This window comes from Drosophila rhopaloa, unplaced genomic scaffold (genome assembly GCF_018152115.1).
Source record: "Drosophila rhopaloa isolate 14029-0021.01 unplaced genomic scaffold, ASM1815211v1 contig_2, whole genome shotgun sequence".
Lineage (NCBI taxonomy): Eukaryota > Metazoa > Arthropoda > Insecta > Diptera > Drosophilidae > Drosophila > Drosophila rhopaloa.
The window spans coordinates 10,890,454-10,915,927 of record NW_025335083.1 but is presented as its reverse complement, the minus strand read 5'-3'; the positions used below and the strand labels follow the sequence as shown (position 1 = coordinate 10,915,927).

The 25,474-nt window shown below is 37.8% G+C and overlaps 1 protein-coding gene across 5 annotated transcripts in view; it reads left to right on the top strand.

Annotated features, from left to right (window-relative positions):
* The window catches only part of LOC108039040 (protein spire), a 43,389-nt gene that overhangs the window by 8,463 nt on the left and 9,452 nt on the right, over positions 1-25,474 (top strand). For 4 of the 5 annotated variants that reach the window (XR_001768977.2, XM_017115943.2, XM_017115941.2 and 1 more), the window contains exons 2-9: positions 3,590-3,651; positions 18,022-18,139; positions 18,701-18,810; positions 20,677-20,794; positions 20,853-20,935; positions 24,036-24,166; positions 24,848-24,959; positions 25,263-25,395. Coding sequence is in view for 4 of the 5 variants with exons in the window: in XM_017115943.2 (XP_016971432.2) it covers positions 3,590-3,651; positions 18,022-18,139; positions 18,701-18,810; positions 20,677-20,794; positions 20,853-20,935; positions 24,036-24,166; positions 24,848-24,959; positions 25,263-25,395 (867 nt within the window). In the remaining variant the exon portion in view is untranslated. The remainder of the gene's footprint in view (positions 1-3,589; positions 3,652-18,021; positions 18,140-18,700; positions 18,811-20,676; positions 20,795-20,852; positions 20,936-24,035; positions 24,167-24,847; positions 24,960-25,262; positions 25,396-25,474) is intronic. The other variant, XM_017115942.2, reaches the window with a different exon arrangement.

The following is a 25,474-nucleotide window of genomic DNA, read 5'->3' as shown; positions in this document are numbered from 1 at the left end:
AATTTTAAAGACTTGTAAGGGGTTTTCCAGAAAGATTTTTGATTTATTTTACTTATAGATTAAAAGCATGTAAGGTTGCATTGACTAATGTATCTCACTTTAAATACAAATTAATTTAATGCGATTCTTGTTTTGTTATTACAAATTTTAGTTCCGCTGAATTATAAAGTAACCACTCCAAAAACCAACGCCCGTAATTATGATAATTGCCAACTATCTATCATTTCCTGATTCATTATTCATCCGCGCTTATTAATTAATTAATAATTTGAATGTAGAGACGCGGCATGCACTTAAGTGTAACCAAAACAAAACTGAAATAAGGCAGGGGAAGTTAGGAAACTCATCAGCAGCTCATTGCCCGCTTTTATTGATTGATAAATATTTTAAACATACTTAAAAATGTTGTAAGCCGCCATCGCCACGTGAAACACATGCCAAAAACATTCCACGGCTGTAAATTATGGGTTAGAAACCATGTTGAAAAGGCAGATTGAAAAAATATGGTCTTTAAAATTCCGACGATTTTTACATTTTAACGCCTCAACGGATTTCGCTTCGTCTAATTAATTTTGCAAAGAAATCTGCATAGATATCGTATTTTTTTTGCCTAGATTATTTATCAATTTCTATAAAATATATGTAAACAAAAAGCAAGAGAGTCAGTCTGCGGTTGCTGTTGCACATGACTTTCCTGACATTAGAAAGTAAATTGCCATGAGGCCACTTGGTCAACCATCAAAGCCATGCACTCCATCACCACCACCACAAAAACCCACAGCAACATTTATAAAACTTTATTATATAGTTTCGTATTGAACCTGATGAAATGCAAGTGGAGGAGGACTGGGATGATGATATTGCCGAGGTTGTGGAAGGCAAACAATTGAAAGTCAGGCCGGCAAAGTGCTTTGGCTTTATTATTATTAATTGGATTCGACGGGAGGAAAGTCCATTGTCTGACCCTGAGACTCGTTTCCCTGTACTTCGAATTTTTATTTTTTGCAATTTTCCAATCGGAAATGCAATTTTCTCTATTGAAACTCGAATGTCCACGCTTTGAAGCGGTTCCCTGACAATCTAATCTTATCGAAATGGGCTCGTTAATTTCTATTTTTCAGCGGGCAAAGTGCACAACACCATGTGTATAGGAAAGTAGAATCCCATTCACTTTGGAAACGAATGTCGGATCACCATTTAGCGACTCAAAATTGACGTTTGGCTCGTCCGGTGATTCATTCTGCGATAAGGCAATTTGATTTTATTCTTTTTCGTTTTTTGATTGTACGCACACCCATAAAGTCCGCAAAAATAAACCAATTTGAACACATATTAACCAGAATCAAGATGAGGAAATACATTATTCGTTATTTATTTTAACAAAAGAGGTCATTCACTTTGAGTTTCCGTAATACCCATTATTTACAGCCCATTTATTACTTCCTTTCGCTAAATGACTACTAAAGGGTTCATTACTTGAGTGGCAAATATAAAAGAGCACATTATTCGTACATTATTATTGGTATATAACTATAAATATTAACTAATAACTACGGATTCCAAAGTCTTTTAATTGATTTGCAAATTGGGTTCATATATTTGGTAATAAGTTTTTAATTATGTTTTGATATAACAGCCTTATTTTTTTAATAAGCAATCTAAATCCCATAAGAATTGATTTCGATTGCAATCTAAATCCCATAAGAATTGATTTCGATTGCTTATCTCGGGCATATGTTAAATAAATTTCAGCAGCTTTAAAGCCTAATGATTCACAGATGTTGGATGCTCTGCTGATCCTCAGTGAACTTTCAAATTGTAACGCTCGCAAACACATTCAATAACGCTCAATCAAATGCACATGTTCTCAGAGAAAAAAGCGTTACGGCTGTCTCATAAATCAAGCATTAATAAAACCTAAATTTGCGCAAATTCGACAGCATTTGCAGATGGCAGAGGAATTCTTTTCATTTGAAGTTCTTTGCTAAATGTCAATTAATTATTAGCTGGAACCGCCGCCTGCCTGCCTTGAAGCATGAAATTTATTATTTAATTATTAAGTCGTGTCTCGTCCGCGTTGGAATTTTGGGTTGAATTTGCCTAAAACTCCACTCCTGTCTGCCTTCCCCTAAAAAGCTATCTCTACTTGCCTCATTTCCTGCGAAAGTGATGGACAACCCAGCCAGAGTCAAAAACACATCATAATGATATCATGCTGGGTTTTTAAGCTCATCTCTTATTTTCGTGTGCAGCCTTTTTTTGTACTATTTTTTTTGTTTTTGCTTATTTCCGAAAACTGTGTTCTGGTTGTCTGACCCGCTAACTTCACTAACCTGTGGTTAGGTCAAGAGTTTAATGCGGAACCAACACAATGGAGGGGCAAAAAAAAGTAACGATCAAATGTCGGTAATTCATGGGATGTATGAATCACCTGGAAGTTGTATAACTTATTTCTCTCCGGTAGAAATAATTCAGGTGGTAAACTTTAATTATAAAGGTGAAGACCGGAGAATGTGCATTTTTTTTTAGAATGGGGAAAAACAAATTGTTAAATACTTTATAACAACTAAGAAATATACAATTTTTTAAGGGTTTAAATATTACATTCAGAAATCCCAATATATTAAAATCTTAAAAATTATTTTGCGAAAGTATAAATATACAAAACTATAACTGGCTCTATAAAAAAATTCTGGAATTTGAAAAACATTAGCATACAGTGCTGTGTTATCTCAACGCAAAAATCAAGTTGATTGCAATAATGTTTGCCTCCCCTGGTGAAGTATTTATTGTGGGTATGGGTATTTAAAGTTTGGGTGTACCAACCGGTTGGTCAGTCAGTCACGCTTAATAAACTGCAAAGTGGAATTGCTGGGCCATGATATGGTGGTTGGCACCCCCTTTTTGCCCCTTTCCTACCCCCTTTTTCCATGGCTTTATTGTCGCAGCTTGTAATCAAAAGCCGGCCGGTCAGCAAATCAAACCGAAAGCCGACTCGACTAGCGGCGCTGAGTCAACTATTTTTTATTTAGTTGAAAATTGCATTTAATTGTTTAACAAAATGCCAGCCGCGTTATGTGGCTTATAGAGATATGAGTTATAATACAATTGCTCGAGTTGTCCATTGACAATTTTCCGGCGAGCAGCGGACCGACCGATCGTTCCACTCCCCCTGCCCCCTACCCCTCCCCTTTCAGTCACCTGTCCCAGTCCCGCTCCCAATACCGCTCCCCGATCTGTCTGTCTGCACAACAAGTTTATGATTGCTGAACCCGTTTCCAAGTTTTGTTATTTGTTATTTCTGTTACAATTTCTGCTGTATTTTTTCTGCTCTTTTTTTTGTATGCTTTGGGTTTGGCCATCAAGTGCGGAAGTTGCAGAGCCAAGAAAATAGAGACTCGAAATGTTTGCATATTTTAAAATGCAATTGGAAAGGTGAACAATTTCTGCTGTTGTTTGGCTTTCTGCTTAATTGCAATTGACTCGCTTATGATTTCCCGCTAACTGTAACCGAATTTATTGATTGCACTTGTAGCCTTTTATTACAATATATTTACAATATTTAATCTCCGTTTTGTTTATTCAACAGCCTTCGACAACAACCATCATCATCATCATCATCACACGCCGCTTGTCGTTTCGCATAGAAAGGTGAGTCCTCCATGGTTTGAATTTGAATACAAGTATTTTCCTGTTTTTGAATCGTGTACCCGGGGATTTAATGGCTCGTAAAGCCTTTAGATACCTTTCACGTGTCCGCCGATTGGTGACTATTAACTGCCCTCAGATTACAGATTACAATTATTGCCCGTAAAGCTAACTCAAATGAGTTCATTTCGTTGGCTTGTTGCTGTCTTGTTACGGTTCCGGCTCTGACTTAAATTAATCTCTAATGATTTATGATAAAAGAAATGGGTTCTTGTCCGGCAGAAGTGATTTCAAATCAAAGAAGCGGAAGACTTGAAACAAGAACAGATATATATTGAGTCGTTAAGCGCTTTGAGTGTCGCATAAAAGTCGGACTCTTAACTGCATTGCACTAATTAAAGCTTAGCTCTTAATCATTGGTTTATAATAAGGTTTGGTAGTATTCTCACGGAATAGCTAGCTCTCTTTTTATAAACCTGTTAGAAAGAAATTAATTTTAGCAGAAATGTTAATAAAAACTGAAACTGGAAAAGAAGATAAATCAGTTAGCTTGCGAATAAACAATAGTTATTAGCGCACAGAAAAAGACATAATCCTAAAAAGGTCATTATTTTAGGACTTTAAAAAAATCTTTTCTGATGAGTTCTAAAAGTCTACACCGATTTATTGGTTATCTCTATTCCGCAATCGACCGATTCTCTGCCCTCCAAGCTTCTCCACTCCTCTTTTCAATCAGTCCAAAAGAAATCTCCCACATGAACACCTATCTTGAAAGGCCCGAAGCTGACATTAAATTAAACAGGCCATAAAACAAAATGAGCTACAACAAGTAAGACAAGCTCCCTAGCATAATGTGTGAAAGTGTTGGCGGCCCAACAGCAACATCAACGATTTTATGGCAATTTTAGCAGATGTTCAACACACAGCCGCACATGCGAAAGTGTTTTCCTAAAAAATAAAAAAAAAAAGCACACGAAGAATGCATTTTAAGGTTTCAGTTCCCATAGGCCAGAAAAAAAGAAACATCCGAAAAGCTACAGAAAACTTAAAAACCGAGGCAAAACAGCCGCGGAAATGCGCAGGCGCATCGGAGGAGAATTCACAAGACGATCGTTAGTAACCCTGTTTGGGGGCAGGCTTGAATCGCTGGCAAGGTAATTAAAAGCACCACCAACAGCAACAACAACAACAACAGCAACAACAACAGCAGCAACAACAACAGCAACAACATACAACTGCAGCAACAACATAGGGCAACATAGCCAACTGCATTTAGGCCCAAGAAGATCGTAACATGGAAGCGCCAAGTTTCTCCACGCCTGAATATTTTTAATGTATCTTTTAGTTTGCCTCGTTGTTATTTTCCCCTGCCATATAGATGCCGTTTTCAATTAAGTGTTGCTGCCGTAATGGGTGTGTGTGAGAAATATGCATGTTTCACCGCTCAATGGAGGCCGCTCCTTAGATACTCATTCTCCACTCATCCCAAATCGCACAAGGCAATTCCATTGTCTCCGGGGTTCATGAGAAATTTCCGAATGCATTCTTACCGCCTCGCTGGGGTTACCTTAAAATTCTTATAATTTACGGTCGTACAAGACCTTATTTAAGTCGGATAGCACACATTCTTTCATAAATATGAATAGAATTGAGGGGATTTTTTATACGAGGTATTTGTTTATGAAAAGAATGAGTTACAGTTGCTAAGCAACATGTTTACATAAACAACAGTAAACTTATTATATTATTCATGTTTTTAAAAATATTTAGAATAGTCAACTGATATAAAATATGAATAAGATTCTATAAATTAAAGAACAGTACATAAAGAACAGTATTTAATTCAAAATAAAGCCAAAAGCATGCTTTTTAAAAGATTTGTTTGTATTTTGGTCTTGTAGAACCATAAAATAATTACGATTATCCGCATGGCATAAGCAATTATTTCAATTACAGTTTCTTGCTCATTTAAAATCCACAATTTAATATTTTCTTCTCTCTATTATTTACACTAGTTCCTAGTAAATGGCATGTAAAAGCTTTTACTATTTCAAAGTCTACTAAAGTTGGGAAGTATTAGCTAGGGTTCGAAAACGAAACGCAATAAATATAGTAAATATTTACCAATTAACTCGGCCACCCCATCGTGAGTCCCCTAAATGGCGATCCACTAAATCAAGAGGCACGTCAGCGACCGAAACGAGCTGAAATTGGACATTATTATACAACAATTGCAAAAATTATCCAAGGGGTGGTGGGTTGTCGCTGGTAAGGTCAGTCCTCCCCCTCAAAAAAAAATGGGCGTTAAAAGTGCGACTGCAGCAATGCGCAAAAATGTTCATTTGTTTGTTTAAGGCCCCCGACTACAATTGAAATTGAGTGGAAAAAACAATTGCCGGAGACCAAAGACTTGAGAGTTAAGAGTGACAGCGCGTGCAGTGACATTTTCCGCTCGAAACTGCACTTTAAGCATGTTTGACCTTTGTTTTGGGACAGACCCGCGACTTGGGCCGCAGTCATTCCCATAGCCATTTGCTATAGCAATTCCAAAAGCCATGGCGATATGCCCAAGTTGGGGTTATGCAATTGCCCAAAGGACCGACAAGCGATGCGGAACTTATGGCGCCTATGCCTATCATATGACAAAGCAGACATCATCATTGCATATTATGCAAAGTACGAAAATTGATGATCACATATACTCGCTGCGCGCTGAAGATAGAAAAGAGATATGTTTATGGATACAAATTGCAGCTGGCAGGCAGCCCCACTAACCGCAGAAGTCTTCATCGCTTTTCCGGACTCGTGATCTGCAACTAACTGGCTGACTAGTTAAAAAGACTGACTAACTGACTAGCTGACTGAATGACTAGCTGACTGAATGACAGGCTGTCTGCCTTTCGGGGATGCGGACTAGGAAGTCGGTGGCGAATTTCTGCGGTCTACCCAGCCCACTAAGGTCGCCTAGAAATTTGTAATCCATATCCCAGATAGTGAGTCAATCTATGATGCGCTTCGCCACACTCCACTGCGTGTACGGGGGAAAAACAGAGCAAAATGACTAAATCGAACCTTCAAAGTACGTACCCCCATCCCATCAATAAGTTCGAATTTAAGGGCTTGGCCAGCTCCATTTGTTGCGCTTGCATTGCCATAAATAGCATTTCGTAGAGTTTGACGGGAAGGGAACCTAAAATTTACAATGCATAGGGGGCATTTCTGTAATTGGTTTATGGGTTTCCGATATTATTTGGGTGCGCCGACTACCCGAGGGAATCCAAGTCGGAATCGGTGGCTTTGACGGCTTTTGAGGCCGCCAAATAGGATTACTTCTCTTGACAGGCGGGTTTAATATCTCTTTTTTTGGCTCTCTAATTTCCTTTAATTGGGTTATAGGGGCAAATTGCAAAATACTCGAAATAGGGCAGGGCATAATTAAGCTTGATTGGGAGAAGTTAATGATGCCGGAAGACGAATTCGGATAAAGGCGCATTCATTTTCAATCAAGGTTGTTAATCATAAAGGTCAAATTATGTAATTTCACAAGAAGCTTGAACATTTTGTAAATATCACTTACATTTGTAACAATGTTATGACTACTTAAAAATATAAAATTTTGTTCTTAAAATATATTAAATTGAATATTTAGTACTTCTTCACATTAACATAGACGGTTATGATTTGGAACTATAAATATTTCATAAAAAGTTACATACTACTATTAAATATAATTGACTTAATTGTACATTCTTTGTAATTGTACTTCTAATTAAACCTTTAGCTTTACGTGATACAAATAAAAGTAGCTCTACTCAGACAACAAAACCTAGTAATTTTGTATGTCACTCAAGGTTGTTATCTGGTGACTAATTAAACATCACATTTTTTAATTCACTTAGTTTGCACAAGGTTGTGTAATATTTTTAATACGTAGCTTTATGCCTTAGATATTAATATCTGTATCTTTTTTAACCTCCACAGCTAATCTTCCCTTCTCAATTCATTACACCAAACAAACAATTATTTCATTATGAAAACCCCTTTTTGGTTGTCATTGCTAAAAGTCTCGTGCAAAGAGTTTTCATATCTCCAAAATAGATAACTACACGATGTGCAGAAGCCGTGGCCTAAATTTTCGTAGATATCGGGCGAGACACAGTGGTAGGCCAGTGTAATGGGATTCGTAGCAGACTTCAAATTTATTTTCAATTGGCTAGAAAATGAGGTAACGTCTGGCCATCGATAGGGATAAATGTTTCAACAGTGAAGTCACAGCCCGTCGATGAGCAATTACCAATGCAAACTGCGGTGTGAGATCGAGGTCTTTTAAGATATTTGAGTACTTCGAGCAAATATTAACTCCCAAAAGCGTGCACAATTATTTACAGTAAATATTTTGCATGAAATAAGGCTCTCAGGTTCCCTTCTTTTCCGGCTTCAACTCTGGGCTAAAAAATAAAAAAAAAACCAACGAAATAAGTCATCGCTTTTTCAGAGCGTGAACAGCTGGCCTACCTGTTCCATTTAACTGGCCCGCCCGTACTTTTATGGGTTCAGTTCGTCCCGGTGTAGTCGTACCTTATGCTCCAGTAGCAACAACAGCAGCAGCAACATCATCAGCAGCAGCAACAGCAACGCCAGCAACAAGCAACAGTTGTTGCCACTTCCACTTGCAACTTTGGTTGCTGCTGCCGCCGTTGGCTAGCTCCAAAAACAATGAGTCGCCTCTGGATGGCGACTTGGTTGAGTGCCTCGCCGTTTGTTTTATGCTTCGTCTGGTTCTCTGGTTTTGGCTCTGGTTCTCTGACTCCGTCTAAAGCTACGACTCTGGATCTGACTCGCTGCTATGGCTACGCATTTATAATAGGCGAAACATGGCACAGTGTAACAAAATTATTTAACATGTATATATTTTGATTTTGAGCATGGAAAAATTCAAGTATTTAAGACGTAGTCAACCTTATTATATTAAGCAGCGTTTGTATTTGATTGTATTTGTATGATGAATAAAAAAATATTATTTCAGTTGTCAAATTGTTTTAGGAGTTAAAACATAAACCGATTTTTGGGGAATCAATCCTTTTAAATTTTGATGAAAATTGGCCTGCAATGCAATAAGATAACGTCAGAAAGTTTAAAAATTATTAAATAATAAACTAAATGATTAGTTCCTCAACCATATAGTTGTATTCAACAGTTGGTTTATGAAACTAAAAAAGGGGAAAACCCATTTTTCTACCCCCCCGATAAGAATTTTTCCCCACTGTGCCACTCGACGCCGGTTGGCTGTTCGCCTTGGTGACGACGCAGGCGCATCGCTCCATGGCCCATTGTTCTAGGGAATCAATCAATGGATGGCAGGCACAGCACCAGAACTGCCAAGAAAATGGGTATGGGTATGGGTATGGGGATCGAATGGGTTGGGATAGGATGGGGATGATGACCATGTTGATGACGATGACAACGCGCGCACGACGTCAACATAAAAGTGTCGATCAACTAAACGTTCTCGGGCCTGCGGATGGAGATGATGGCTGGTCTGAAAAGGGAGTGGAGTCGGGAATGGGATATGGGATATGGTATATGGGGGAAAAGTTTGAGAGGCAGCCAAGAGGCAAACTTCATGGCTCGGCGGAGCTGGGGCTACGGGATTGTCTTTGGCGCTGATTCTCTGGAGCAATTGTATTCACGAACGTCTGTAATTGCATGCACCGCCGTGCTTTTACCCATTCCCTTAGCATAATCACACTGAGCGAAATTCATTCTTGAAGTATACAACTTTTTATTAATGTAAAGATTTATTTAATCCAAGAAAATTCCTTCTCTGTATTACTATACCTACCAAACTGCTTTTAGAACTGTTATAGGTAAAATACTTTAATTATTTAAAAAATAATATTGTTCAGTACTATTTGCATTCGCGGATTAAAAGTAATTGATCTATTCTAAAATTGTGGTGGTTATTAATATTAAAAATTAAATCAGAATTTAAAAGACAACAATACACTTTCATAGTTTTTGTTAAAGGAGTACCCTTTTATTAGTTTTTGCTGTAATGAATGGCTTAAACGTATGAAAATAATAATTTTAAAAGATATAATGTACACAAAAATAAATGTTTTTTACTATATAAACTTTCTTAATACTTTTTATAAGTGCATCTCCTTCAAACCTTAACCCTTTTGGGCGCCTAAACAAACATTCAATATTTGAATTGAATGCATGTCAATATTTGACGCCTGCCGCCGATGACCGCCCATCGCCATCACCCCGCTACCCTTCCCCCTCCCCCTGCCCCTCTCCTCCGATGACCGTTAGGTAAACAATGAAAATTCGAGAACCCAAAATCCACAAGGAGTGACTCAAGTGGGGCCACACTCGAAATTAGAATAAATGCAAACGACTTGGACTAGCACTTGGGTTTTCTCTGTGGGAATGAAGCCATAATTCGTGGCTCTCGCTGGACGAAAAACCCAACCCATTGAAACCCATTTCTGGGCCTGCCAGTCCGTGGCACATGGACGTGATAAAGGACTCATTAAAACATCACTTCAATGGGCCGGCCCAGCAGCCTCCAAAGACGAGATGCAGTTGAGGTCCCAGGCCACAGAATACAGAAAACACACCAATGCCAGACACTCACTTGTTCAATTGCTTTGCCACTTTAAGGCCCCCAAACAACACTCCAAAAACGAACCAGTCTTTCTGTGATACCCTTTTCCATTTTTGGGGGTAGAATGGGTGGGCTAGAAAATTGTAGGAAAATTGAAAAGAGGTTTACGGCTCTTGGGTGGCCCAATTTTGTTCATATAGCTATAACCAAAATTTAAGATCTAATAATTTTTAAATGTTCCAATAAATAAATTGCAAAATGTAATGATGGTATCTTAAAATATTACATTACGATTACATACATTTTTACTAAAGTAAAGTTAAATTTGTATTATTACCAAAATTTTCTCATATATTAAAGAAGCTAAGTTAGGATTTTTATGATTTCTAAATCGACGACTTATTAAACGGAGGTCTTAAAGAGTTTGTATTTTATAATTTTTATATTAAAGAGCAATATTTGACTTAATAAATAAAATAAGAGAAATTAGATGGGATCTGTCAATAGCTGAACCAATTTCTAATACATTTTCTTTGCCTTAATAATGAGTATCCGGAATTCGCCAACTCCTTCCATATTTTGAGCAAAATGGAAAGAAGACGCCAAACAAGTTGCTGGCTCACTTGGGAGAGTAACAGTTACTTTTCCTACATATATACACGGATATATACAGCGTGTATAAATATATATATATATATATCTAATTTTTTTTTGGGACCTGCCTGCACATAGAGAAGGAGTTGCTGCTGCTGGCGTCCAGTTTAGAGCCCGTCATGGGAAACCGCTGGCAACTGGTTGCCAGTCACGAGTTAGTCCCGGCACCAGCCATTCTATTCTATTTGCCAGGCCCGACTTCGCTGGCCAGGCTCAATTCATAGGCACACTTGCAATTTTGTGGCATTAGTGGTGTAGTGGTTGCTCTTGCCGCTGCACGGGGAGAAAATTGTATCCCGGTTATTGCAATTTTCAATAATATTTCGAGCTTAGATAGCAGCTATTTAAAAATACAATATTATAAATTGCACTCAGATAAAAAAAAATTGCGTATTAATAGATTAATAAACCTTAATTCCATAAGTTTTTGCTTTATTTGTATTTTGCTTTTAGGTAATATATTTGTATTTGGATACAAATAATCTTTTTTTTATATTTATGTTGCTTAGTGCTTTAGCTTACTTTCAAATCCAATCGATTTGGGCTAGCAATGCCACTTCCTAATTTTGGTTAATAATAGTTTTATCTATAATACAGCTTCTTTTAATATCATGTCTGAGTTCTTAATTATATTTATTTTATTATCGAATTTTATTTTGCCAATTTGGTTCAGACATGGAATTAGACACTTTCCGAATGTCCATTAAAATACATTTTTTACTCCACACTTAATTTAATGTCTGATAGTTTTGATGTCACAACTGTTGTTTTATATGTCACAGATAAGAGCAATATAATAACGATGCTTAGCCCGCTTTTATGACCGTTGTTTTGGCCATATATTTTCTCCACGTGTTTGCGGTCGTTTGATTTCGAGGGGCCAGCTCAGTTCAGTTCAGTTGAGATCTGCAGTCATGTGCGAGTATTTCAATTTCTGTTTTGGTCCGCCGGTGGTAATACGTACGGTACTTGAGCCAATTACCCAATTAAACGCCAGCGTTTTGTGCTATCTCATCGTCGCCATCGCCATCACCACCCCCTTTTCGATCCGCAGATGCCCAAATATTGATATATAGCATTTTGTAGGCTAAGGCCCCGTGGCAATTTCTTTGATTTGAGTCATGTTCTAGAGGCGTGTACAATTAGCGTTTTGTTTCGGGTTCCGTTATAATGCTGTTAGGGATTATGCTCCACCTCGCTCTCCAATATCCCCAAACTTGTTTATCGATTATTATCGATGCGTTGTTGTTGTTGTGACGCCTGGATCTCGAATCTTGAGTCTGAGTTTGATATTGATGGCCGATCTGCTGGCTCTTGCTGCCCATTGATTGCTGTAGGGCTTTGATCGCTATCTCCGATCTCTCCTTCTAAGCCTGTCTTTAAAAGAGTGCTTGTGTCTTGGCCAGTTGAGAAGGCTTTTCTAGGTGGCCCGGTCCGATCTTGGGACTCGAGAACCTACCGGAACTGCATTAAGCGTTTTGATTGAAGCATTCGATATTGATGGATGGGTTGGGTAAACTGGGAATTGGCAAAATAGGTTCCCATGGATCCATGAGAACACGAAGGCGGAGATATAATGACTCTGAGCTCTAAGATTTTTCACTGAGGAAAACGATCTATGAGTAGTAAACTAGTTACTGAATGAAATTTTAAGTGTTAAAGAAAGATATGAAACTACAAATTTAGGTGAAAATAAACATGGGGATAGATGCAATTAGAAAATATAATAAAAACAAAACCAAAAGAAAATAGATTATATATACATTAATTCTGACTAAATGAATCATGAAAATTTCTGTTGCTCTAGGGGTTTTCCTGGTATTGCTTGCCTCAGTGCCCCACATTCTCAACTTCATAATTGTCTTATCAGTTCTCAACAGATCGCATATTGGCCTCTTTCGTACATTCATTCAGACCAAAAGCCAGTCGTAAATATATTTATGGTATCAACAAAGAAAGAAAATAATGGGAAATTGTTATTATTCACAATTTTAGGCGTTGCGAATCGTGTGAATTGCCGTTTTCTACATGAACATAAACAATAATTGTAGCACCAACATAGTTATATCTTGTACATAGATTTATACATATATATACATATATATATATAGAAAATTAACCCAGTTCGCACGTCTATGCCGAAACAAACAAAAGTTTCCGAGGCAAACGAGTCGGTGGCAACAAAAGACAAGAAAACGACGAAAGCAAACTCACCTGAGCCACAAGGCAACATGCACCTCAAAAAAAAAAGAAGGTGGGAAAAGGGGAAAGGTTTGAGGGCGGGGGAATCACCTGCCTGATAATCATGTCGACGGCTAATTGCAGGCGGTCTTGGCAAAATGTGCAAATATTATTTCAAGACGGTTACAAATACCGAACCGCACTTAAGACTACGCTCATATTCACACTCGCCTTCGCATTCGCATTGAGATTCTCATTCCCATTCACTTTCCCCTATTTTTTAAGTGCGGAGACGACACCGTGTCTGATAAGCTGAGAACGCAATTATTAGATGACATGCAGCATGTGTGGCACACTGTAAAAAATTGGACATGCTGCAGCAAGGATTTTTGGGAGAGTTTTTGAGGAAGAAGAAACTAGTTTTTATTGCCAATTTTAATAATAGTTACTTAATTTAATAAGTTTAATAAAAGGCAAAACCTATTTTTACTTTATCTTATTTAAAAATTGTAAAGTAAAGTTAGGAATAATATTGAAACTACACAAGTTAAGTAATGTTAGTTGGAATGGCGAGCAATAGAACACTTGTTTAAATTAGAAAAAATTAATAATCTAACTTAAATTGATATTACCAGAAATACTCTATGATATTTTTATAAAATACAAATTCGTGACGAACCATAGTATTTCTTTTCTTGATGCTAGTCAAATATATTCCTAATTTTGAATTATTTAAAACCCTATATTTCCTCCCGTGTACTGCTCATATTCATAATTCTCTCTTGGTTGTTCGACGCTCGTCTTGAATTTGGGTCAAACATGCATACTCATTGGCCTCCCCTGCCATCTCCTTATCACAGGTGATCCCCTCTTGCCCACCTGCCCCCTCCCCCTGTCATCCGACTTGGATGCCTGGCAAAAGAAACTGGAAAATCTAAAATTGTATAACCTGCTCCCAGCCGGCCAATGTGGTTTCCTTCAACCCACTGGCCTGTGGGCCAGGTCTCTGGCTTGGACCCGTGTATCTCAGTATCTGCGGCCATAAATTTCAGCCACTTTGATCTCGCCACATCGAATGTAAAGTGCTTAATGGGCCCGAAACAGTTTTGACCAGGCCGAGCAAACAAAAATAGGAGAACGAGAAGCAAAAACCGAACCTTTGTGTGGCACAAAATTGCATTGTAATTTACAAAAATATTTCCAGTTCTCATTGTCTGTCTCTCTGCTGTTTTTTGTTTATACATTTATTTTTATTTTTCTTTTTGTTTTTTTTGTGTGAGCTCTGTTCCCCAGAGATTTTAATCGTTGTCGCCAGCGTCGCCTTGTCAACGTTGTTTAGCCCCCTATCCCTCCCTAGAAAAAAGAGTTCCGACCGTTTTATGCTGCTTTACATTGGCGTCGCATTTTTTGCCGATGTTGCTGCGGTGCAGCGATGTTGCTGCTGTGCTGTTGCTGTTGCTGCTGCTGCTGCCAACATTGATCACGACTGACCAGATAGCCGGGAGAAGTGGCCAAGTCGCGAGAGCTACTTGTATGCTCGCTGCCGATTGTCGTTTGCCTATATATATATCTCTATATATACACGTATTTATACACGGCATTCTTTCTATGGAAACAATTGCATAAAATGTGAATCCTGATAGCGACTGAAAAACGCCAAAGCCAGCGGACTAGGAAATGGTCAAGTCAAGTGGGCAGACCACAGAAAACAGTAGGAGATCGCAGACTTAGGACCGACTTGCGAAGACGACTGGCCACGAAGAGAGGAAGAGGAGGAGTGGAGGGCAGATGGCCAGACAAGGAGTTTATGATTCCCCCAGATGGTTAGGAGACAATGGGTACTCATAATGGAGGATGGCAAGAGACCTGCACATAAATATAACAACCTGAAATTCGCGACTTGCCGGATAAAAGTTTGTTCCCCTGATAAAAGCGGTTGTAAATTGTTAGGAAACTAAAACGCATTTATATTTGGTTATTATTCTTAGCAAATAGGGACTTTTAATTTAAACAATTCAAATTCTGTGTGGCATATTATATATATATAAATATTTATCTAAATAAATTCTTTTTCAATATAATTATAAATACTCAGATACATTTTCAAGAAATTAAGCTTAAAAAACTCTACAGAAATCTAAGATATTGTGGAGAAAAAATTAACATGCTTGGAGATAAAATTATTAATTTCTAGCATTTTCATATAATTTTCTTTTAGAAATTTAATTATAATTCATTTAAGCCAACATAGACCCATTTCATATATTTCTAGTCGAAGAATAGAGACGTTGATCTGTTTTCTACATTTATTCCAATAGAATTCAAATTTTAAATTATTCCGATAATTTTTAATGTAATTAGGTTAATTCCCTTTATAGCCTGACCTTTAGATAGTTTTACACAGCCATAAACTCGAGTACTTTGCACTTGAATGGACACTCGCCAATTGCCGCTGTGGCCCAAAGTGCATTCAAATATTCACACCTCGGCAGACAATCCGCCCCTCCTTCGATTAATGTCGCCTGACTCAACAGCTCTTGTTTGAAAAACAATTTCCAAACAGCTCCAAATAAAAAAGGAAGGCAGGGAAAACAAAAAAAAAGTAGCCGATGAGAACCAACAGCTAGTGCTAGTACAGTAACTCTACGAACATGGAGGTCAGGCGAAAGGTTAAACTGACAAGACTGACAATGATGGTGAGGGGGCGTGTTGCCGTGCTGTTGTGGAGAACCCTTGGTTGGCCAAAAACCGAACTGGAACTTTGGCAACTGCCTTATAATTGCCGCATTGCATGTCCGTGGTTTCAACTTTGATATTAGCCCGAGTTCGGGCCATGGGGAGTAGTTTCTTTTTCTGTTTTAGTTTTATTTTTTTTCGGTGAGAATTGGCGGATTGGGAACAGGCGCACCCTCAACAAAGACAGTCTCATTTATTTATACTGGATGTATGCAAAGTGGGGGAACGAAGAAATAGCCACGAAGGCGGTTCGCCTTTGGCATATTACACTTTGCTTTACTTCACTTCAGTTCAGTTCAGTTCACCATCCACAATGCACATTCCGAATCTAAAGATACTCCCTTTTGGGTTCCCAGTTCTGTTCTTCCCAGCTAATTGCATGGGAAAATTCACAAGACGGGACTCGAAGATGAAGATGGTTCCTGCTTAGAAGTCGCCTGATATCCACCTATATAGGCTGTAATTATGCTCGTAATTGCGAAGTATGGTGATTAGTAGATGGGGCCTTTGTTTTTGAGCCTAATGATGCCAGCTTCTATTAGTTTTTATAGACCTAAAACACATTCAAATGCTTACAAAAAAAACTCTTTCGTGAGATATAAAATTCATAGTTCTTTTATTTAAACTCAGAATTTGCACACATTTATTTTAAGTACTCACCAAAGCCATGACTAAAGTTTGTAACTGATTTTTGTATAAAACTGTTATTTACGCATTTAACTAAAACAAGAATACGTGATTTATTGGACAGTCAACATTATATTATTTAAGAATTTTGTGATTTTTATAGTGATTCATAAAAATGGAATTTATCGGAAACTGTTATTTGCGCATATAAATAAAACAAACACTCATGATTTCTTGAAGAAATTAAAATTATATTATTCTATATTATTTTTATTGTGATTCATAAAAATTCAATTTATTTCGCCATTAAATATTATGTCTTAAGTACATGTCTTTAAATTGTACCAATAACGTTGAACAATAAAATTTATCAATAAATCAGTATTAGATGTTATGGTTTTTTAACGTTTATATGAAGAAAGGAATGTTGGTTACTATTTGTTTTTGTACTGTATACTACAGATATGAAGCAAACAATTTTTTTAATTTAAATCTAATTTTATAGTTTTATCAGATGTATTTAAAGTCTTTAAATTTATTTGATTAACTGATAGCTTCCATTTCCTTCGACACTATATAGTGTATAGCCATCTACCAGTTGGGCACACTTGACTTCCACCTCTTCCATAATTTTCCCATTAATTATGTCTCTCAACCTTCAACGCCTGCGACTGCAGCGGCAACTGCAATCTGCTGCTGCAACAGTGCAACAAACATTGCAGCTGCAATTCTTCGGCAAATGATGTAAGGGTCCTACTCCATTGAGGGGCAAAAACGCTGGAAGCATTTAACTGACATTTGTTGTCAACCTCTTCAGTGGTGCAGAGCCTCTGGTGGAAATGCCACTCGGCACTGCAGTATCCAGTGCATCCACTGCACAGCTGTCACAATGTTTTATCATTTAATTTCCACGATAAAAACAAATCCATGTGAACGCGTAGGGAAAATGTGCCATAATGTGCATAAAGTGTGTGGGCGGCGACCCACGTTTGGGCTTGGACTTGGATCAAGATTAAGATTGAGGTGGAGATGGTGGTGGCGATGCCGACGGGTTCAGTGGCTGGGCTAAAAATAACGCAACCGAATTATTATTTAACGACTTTGGCTTCTTCGGCTTGGTGTTTTAACACCTTGTAGCTTTTTCGGCAAGTGTTTTCGCCAACGCCAAAGTGAAAGTGAAACAACAGCTGACACTGCACTTGGTTGTTTGAAGTTGTCGCTGCTTGTTGTTGCACCTGAACTCTACAACTTCCCAAACACCAATTACATACATATGTATATATATATTTCTGCTTTTCTACGAAGCTCCGTCAACTTCAAACTCCAATTAGAGTGTCAGTTTAATGAACTGCTGCCTGAACAAGGCATATGGAATCCCCGTCTCGATTTCAGGGCTTCAGGGGGTTAACTGCATTACAAGCTGCACATTTTTTTATGACTCGTCGGCCTTAACCTTTGGCCTCCACTTCAATCGCATTTTGCTGTCGGCATTCCATGCCATTTTTTCAACGTCTATTAATTATTATATTTAATATTTTTCGTGCGCTTTTTTATTATTGCAGATTATCAGTGAATTGGCGGAAATCGTCTACACCGCATTGGATTACAATTTGCCGGAGGACGAAGAGTGCCAAATGTCGCAGGAGCTGGAGAGTCTATTCAACTTTATGACGGCAGATGGTGAGTGCAGAAATTATTATGAGTTTTACTTGCAAATCACAAATAAATAATATATCACTAATAATGTAATATTTCATATACATTCCAGTTAAAACTTGTACTTACAATATGAACAAAAAAGTTTTAATTAGTACTTAAAATTTAATTAGAAGAGATACAAGAATATACGCGGTCTAGTTTTAATTTAAAGTTGGAACCCCCTATAAAATATAAAGTAGTAAAATGAAGTACTACATTATTTTTAAATAATTATGAAATAGTCTTGCAGTAATTTTCTTTGTGATTCAGATAAGTAAATAATAAATAAACTCACGCTTAGAAACAGGGGGTTTCTTAATATGGTTCCCCAATCGGAGCTTAGCTCACTTTATTCTATCGGGGTCTTTCTTAAACAAAAAGCCCCTTTTATCAGCCATCCACAAGCGAAAACAAGATGAAGGTTAAGTCGGGCAGCGTGTCATGAATCACGTAAACCTTAAGATAAATTAAATGGAATTGCAACGAATATAATAAACATTAAATTCGTATTTTTAAAAGTTAATTGGATATCATTCATTGCAGAGACAGACGATGATTGCATTGACGAGGGCATCGACGAGGGCGACAAGCGCTGGGACGACGATTCCGAGGAGGAGCGCAACGATACCAAAGAACTAGAGCACATAATCGAGGTGGGTTTCCAATTCGAGTCGACTCGATCGTATCTGACATTTGCAATCGAGTCGTGTCATGATGTGCCAAAAAAAAGGCAGCCAAACAAAACAAACCAATGCAAATTCGAACTCCAATCGAAGTGTGAGTCAGAGTTTTTCTTTATTTTTTTTTGGGGGTGCGCCAAGATCTGACCTTTTGACCAGGCTCCAATACGGTCCATTTGCGAGCTCTTTTGACATATAAATACGTATATATAGAGCCAATGCATCGATATTCATCGGTGGGAAAACTTGTTTGGCTCACGTTACAGTTAACCAAAGTGAGCTTGCACTAAAAGAAAATGTTCAAGCCTTAAATGGATATAAAATTGCGAAATTTTAAAAGCAATTCATGCTAAATAAATGTAGGATAAGTTATTAGCTTATTAATATTAAAGCCATTTTATTTAGTCTTTTCATATACAAAACTTTACAATAGTAAATAACTTAAATTTACTATTACTTCACAAGAATCATTATGCTTATAGACTGGTTAGATTTACTATACTCATGGAAATAATCAAACTTATTGATAAATCTCACTGCCAATACAAATGTATAACTTGTAGCTTAAACAGAAAAAAAAAAAAAAAAATTTTATTCCTATTTTTTTGTAACTTATTATTGAGTAACTTTCTGGACAGCATACTATTAATACCTGATGAACATAAAAATAAGATGTTAAATGACAAAGTGTTAGATAATGATATTTCCTTTACATATTAATTTTCAAAACTAACTCAATCATCATATACTACCAATTTACTTTCTGTGCATAAATGAAATTATCTGGCAGATACTTGTTGTGCGCGTATCTGTATCGCGGCTAACCGCAAACAAGCCGGATTCAGTCCGGGTTCTAGTCAGATACTAAGATTACGATGCCCGAGCGACCGACTGGAAAACAATTTCAATAGCGGCTCGATTGCACCGATATTAAATAACCAAAATAACCATAAAACCGAACGCTTTCGTAATCGTAGGAAATCAGCCGCAGATCTGTAAATCAGAAATCTGAATCTGAACTGAAACCGCCTTCCCGCTGCACTTGATTGCGCGTTGGGAATTTTTCCGCATTTTCTGGTAGCCAGTGCATCTGCCATCCCATTCGATCCCATTCGATCCCATCGCGATCCATCCACTGGAGGATCCCCGATTTGGCAGTGGGGCGTGTGACAAACCTCACACCGTTGCTGATTGAGCCGGAGTCTTCGGTTCTGTTTGAGTGCCCCGCGAGGGGCGGGGTTGGGTGGTTCTTCTCTAATGAGCCACTTTATAGAATTGACACATTGCTGTCAGGCAACAGTGAGCACTGGACCCCTTGATTTTTTTCCACTTGCCTGACTTCTAGCACACCATCGAAAAGTGGAAAAGTATCTGCAACTAATATGGATAAATTAGCATTTTTCCAATGTCTGTGCTCGCACGGTTAGATAAGATTTGTTTTGGCGGAATAAATTGAGTTGGTCTATATACGAGATATGATTATCATAATAAGAAGTGAAAGGAAATTGCCAAAGGCGTAAAACGTAATTAGCCTTGGGTACGTAGAATTTTTGTATGCGGGATATCCGCAGATAGTATTAATCTTTTGGGGTATTCACAGAATTCTGGCAAAATGTTGTTTGAAAAAGAGTTATTTAGGTGAGGCCGCAGAATATGTATCAAGACTATTATGCTGTGGTTTAAAGATATACAAATCATGAAATTATAAGAAAAAAAAGGGAGGACAACAAAGGAAGTTTGCTGAACTACCTCTATTTCCTGTGAATCGTTTTTGCATTGGTTCACTTAGTAAACACATCATTTAATTATTATTTTAAATATCCCATTACTCTGTTATAGACCTGCAGAAATCACATAAAGACCACTCTGCCAGAGAACCACTACAAAGCTGTTTGCAGAGCCCTCGTTACGGAGACCATAGAACTCCGTGTGTTTCTGCAGCAGGTCCTGAACAATGGTAAGTACTCCAATATCCCTAACTAGCAGACTGCTAATTAATTAATAACCTCAAATAGCAGGTGCTGAGAAGCTGATCAAGGCCTCAGAATCATCGGCCACCACGCAACAAGAACTGGCGAAGCTGGGCTTCAACGACTGGGTAAGATTCTTCAAGAGCCCCCCTCCACCGCCCCTCGAAAAACTCCAAGATACTATGGTTATGTAATGGTGCTCCACTAATGGCCTACAGTGGCTAGCGACTCACGATTTGTTTGGCGCACCTCTTCGGGCCGCATTTTAACCAAAAACATATGCCATAAGCCATCATCATCATAATCATTATCGCAGAGATCACGAGTATTTGTGGCGGGGTTTTCCGCTCTGGGTTTGGTGGTATAAAAAAGTGAACTATTTCATGCATTGCCAAATGAAATTCACTTTTAATTTCAATAATTGGCCCGCGGTGGTCGCCTTCATTTCGGCCATCATCCTAATGAGTTCAACGCCGCTCCATATACACATATATTTTCTGCGAGGTATTTTAATGGGTGCATATATCATCTATATAGTTTGGCGTTCGGTGTGACCTTTGGCGAATATGTCGAGGCCGTCACAGGAGTTTGCCACCATCACATCGGTCCGCTATATCGCCGTCATCCACATCCACATCCAACCTCCGAAACTCATTGAGACACACACGCAAATTGGCCAGACACGCAAACCGAAATTCGCTCTTGTTTTTGTTTCTATTTTGGTTTTTTCTTCCATTTTTTTGTGGCGTGAAAACTTATACTATAGTCGGTTTTTACCGTTCGAGGTGTGTTTGATTTTTTCAATCAGATGGAAACCTGAAACTGTCAAAGAACAGTTGGCAAAGTGTGTTCTGAAATAGTTGATAAGGAGGTAAAATAGAGTTTCATATGTGGGTTCTTTAAATTCTAATGGTTTCCGATTTTTGGCATACCTTACGAAGTAGTACAGCTGGTAAGCTAAAGATAATGTGTCAATTCAGAAGATCTTGTTACAAAATAGACTCACATTTATAAATAAATTTAATCAAAAAGTATTTGTCATCCTTGCACCACAAAATTAATTTATTATTATTATTAGGTTGAGTAGTCAAGAAAATTACAATATAATACAATATAAATAAGAGTAAACTTAAAATAAATACAATGATTTCGTATAATAAAAAAATGAATAATTTCAGCTTTTAATTTGCAATATGATGAAATCGCAATTGAAAACTTGATTAAAATTAGCATGTGCGTAAATTATTCTGTTTATAATTTGTTTGTTTAAATTATTAACCACAATTCCTGGAATGGCTTTATTTATATGAACTGTTAATTGATTTAATTCAATCATTTTTTATTTGTCATAGAGAGTAAACAGACTCTTATAAAAATATTATTTACTGAAGTTTACAGCAGTAATCATAATAACTGATAAAAGGTAGTAGTTTTAAGATCATGGAGTTTATTGCTCAACAAAGGCTTATGTTAGATATATTAATTGAATGATCCTTTAAAATTATAATCCACTGTACACGTATTTTGTGTAAATGATGTACCTATGCTTGGGATTGGCTTTTCTTCGCTACAATCTTTGCATGTCCGAGCAAAAAAAAAACGCAAAAATAAGAAACCTTTGCGTGTGGAACAGACGACACATCATTATGCCATAATATTTGCTTATAGTGGAATACAGTACGAATACAATCAGATAAAGAAATAGACCATAAATATTTTTCGCTTCACAAATATTTTACACTTGTGAATTTGCATGTGCCGAAAGGCGGGTATAAAACAAAAAAGGTGCAGCTTTGAAATTGGCCAATTAATTGGCCAGACATATACCATATATCATATGTGCAAAGAAGACCTGGTAAAGAGTTGAGTATATTTATTTTGTGCCTATTTGTTGTTGTTTTTGCGAAACGTAATTTCAGGCCATTGTAGAGGGTTGATTAAAAGCCATCTTATCATTTTCTAGTTCTTCGATAAGAGTTCCCTGCCTTTGTTTGGTCTGTTGTTTATAGGGAGCGTTTTTTCTTTTATTTCTTTTTCTCTTTTGACTACTGTCAAAGAAGTGCAAGAAGTGTGTCTTTAGTCAGCGGTTTTTCGTGTTTTCTGTGAATCCAACAGCCTTCAGAATGTCACACAGCAAACTGATTGTTAAAACACTTTTTTTTAGTGAATTTACATTGTTCTTGTTTTGGTATTATTATGCTGGAATTGCGGAAATTCAACTGGTTCTGTTTCTTTTTATACTTTTTCTTGATGGTTTTGAACGTGTTGCTGCTGCCGGGGGAAAAAAAGGTTTTCCGAGGAAATCTTTCTTTTTCGGCAGACATTGAGTCTGTGTTTCGCTTAGCTGCCTTTGATGATGTCGATGATTTGGTATGCTAATTTTCGTATCCATAGTCTGGATAGCAATGTTGTACGCACATGGGCAAAAGTATTTCAACAGCAACAGATACATCCCAACTTTGGCGGAAGCTGCTGCCACTCAAAGGTGGGCTGATGTTGCTGCTCTGTGTTGATGTTGCTGCTGTGTGTTGATGCTGCCTCTGTGTGTTGATGCTGCCTCTGTGAGTTAATGTTGCGGCTGTGTTTTGCTGCTGCTGCTGTGTTTTGATGTTGCTGCTGTGTCTAATGTTGCTGTTGTTAGCGTAATTGAAGCGTGGCGCGGCATCTTACACATACATGTGCAACATGGTGTCAAAACATGTGCTGCCATTAATGCCTTCAGCTGTGGCTCAACTGAAATCGGACCCTAGATACACTCCACCTTCCGCCGCCGTTTTGCATGTTTAATGGGGTGTCTCAAAATGCATGGCCACCAATTGACGGTGAACAGGAAGACGGCGAATGGAAAGTGAAATTGCGGATCACTGTTACATATTAGCCCCATTGTGTGCTAAATAGTCTTCCTGCCATCGCGCAGCATTCAACACACATTACTCATACGCACAGTTAACTTGTCATGCCGATGGATTGGCCCCGCGCACAGCGGGAGTCTAAATTATTGGCTAATTAAATGAAAATAATTGCAAAAGTGAAATGCGCCTCTCACCCAATGCCGCAACTCTTTTCTTCTTCCTGTTTTAAGCACGAACTGCAGCTGTGGAGGGCACTGCAAGTAGGTCCATAGTTCCATTGCATGTTCTCCGTTTGTTTGTGTTTGTCCCATAGCCTTTCCGATCCGTCCCAGATGTTTGGTCTCTATTGATTAACCACACCTTTCCCAATCCACAGGCACGCTTCTGGGTGCAGGTGATCGACGAACTGCGGAGGGGTGTGAGGCTGAAGAAGAGCAACCACGAGCGCACACCCATCGAATACGAGCTGACGCCCTACGAAATACTCATGGGCGACATTAGAGCCAAGTATGTATCAATTTATCGATCTAATCATTGTATTACCCAAGGAAAATTAAACAACTTAGTCACTTAAAGCTGCAAGAAAGTGGCCAACATATAACATTTTAATAGTTATCATGATTAATATAATTATTTTAATATGGTTGCAAATCCATTTTCGACTCATTTTGTTTGATTGTTGGTTTTATTTAATGCTTCCTACGGTTGTAACAGTTACGATAGATTTTAATAGTATATCTTAATTGATAACAATTGTTTTTATTATACTTGTTAAGAGTAAACTTTTCATTTTATTAACTACCCCTTTAACTATATTTTATATTTGCTTAAAAAAGTTTTATTTTCATCTTACCAATTTAATATTATTATTAATTTTGTATTATAAATATAGTTTAGCTATTTATTAGTATATTAAAAAAAACAATGAGCTGTTTATAAGGCTTTTTATTGTCTTGCACTTTTAAAGTAAAAATTTTATTATGACTTTATAATGCAGTTGCAAAAATAATTTTAATTTTATCTGTGGATGTGCAAATATCAAATTAGCTTTATTATTAAACAATTATTTCTGAAAATACTACTTACATTATTGCTTCAAAATATACACACAATTTTTATCATTACCCATTGATATATTAAAACAATGGCCAATCAGAAACCGCATCTAAGCCCAATTTCTCTTCACAGAAAGTATCAATTGCGCAAGGTGATGGTGAACGGCGATATTCCGCCGCGCGTCAAGAAAGATGCCCACGCCATGATCTTGGAGTTCATTAGGTCACGGCCGCCGCTGAAGAAGGTGTGTAAAGCCCCCAATCCCACTGCCACAACGAATTCCAAATTCATCCGCACCGCCAGTGCCGAAAGCAACCTCAATTCCAACTGCAATCCCCCATCATCGAAATCCCCATTTGCCGCTTGCAGAGTGTGAAATATTGATCTCGTGGCTTTCCTTCCTGTCGCTTCCATTTTGTTTGTCTTGATCTCTTCACCATTTTCTTTTTGTACCGAAAGAATCAAATTGTTTTTCTCATTTAAAATAAAAATTATAAGTTCACTATCCGTTTCTGTTTCTGCATCTGTATTTTCCCGGAACCAACAGGCCAGTGAACGCCAATTGGGGCCGCCGCGCATGTGCGAACCTTCGCCGCGGGAGCAGCTGATGGAGTCCATCCGGAAAGGCAAGGAGCTCAAGCAGATCACACCGCCGGAAGCGCCAACTTTGAGGCAAAGGAGTAAGTTATTACTATTTATTTTATTTACACATATATTTCTACACATAACTGACGATTTATACTGCATCCGGGTAGATCG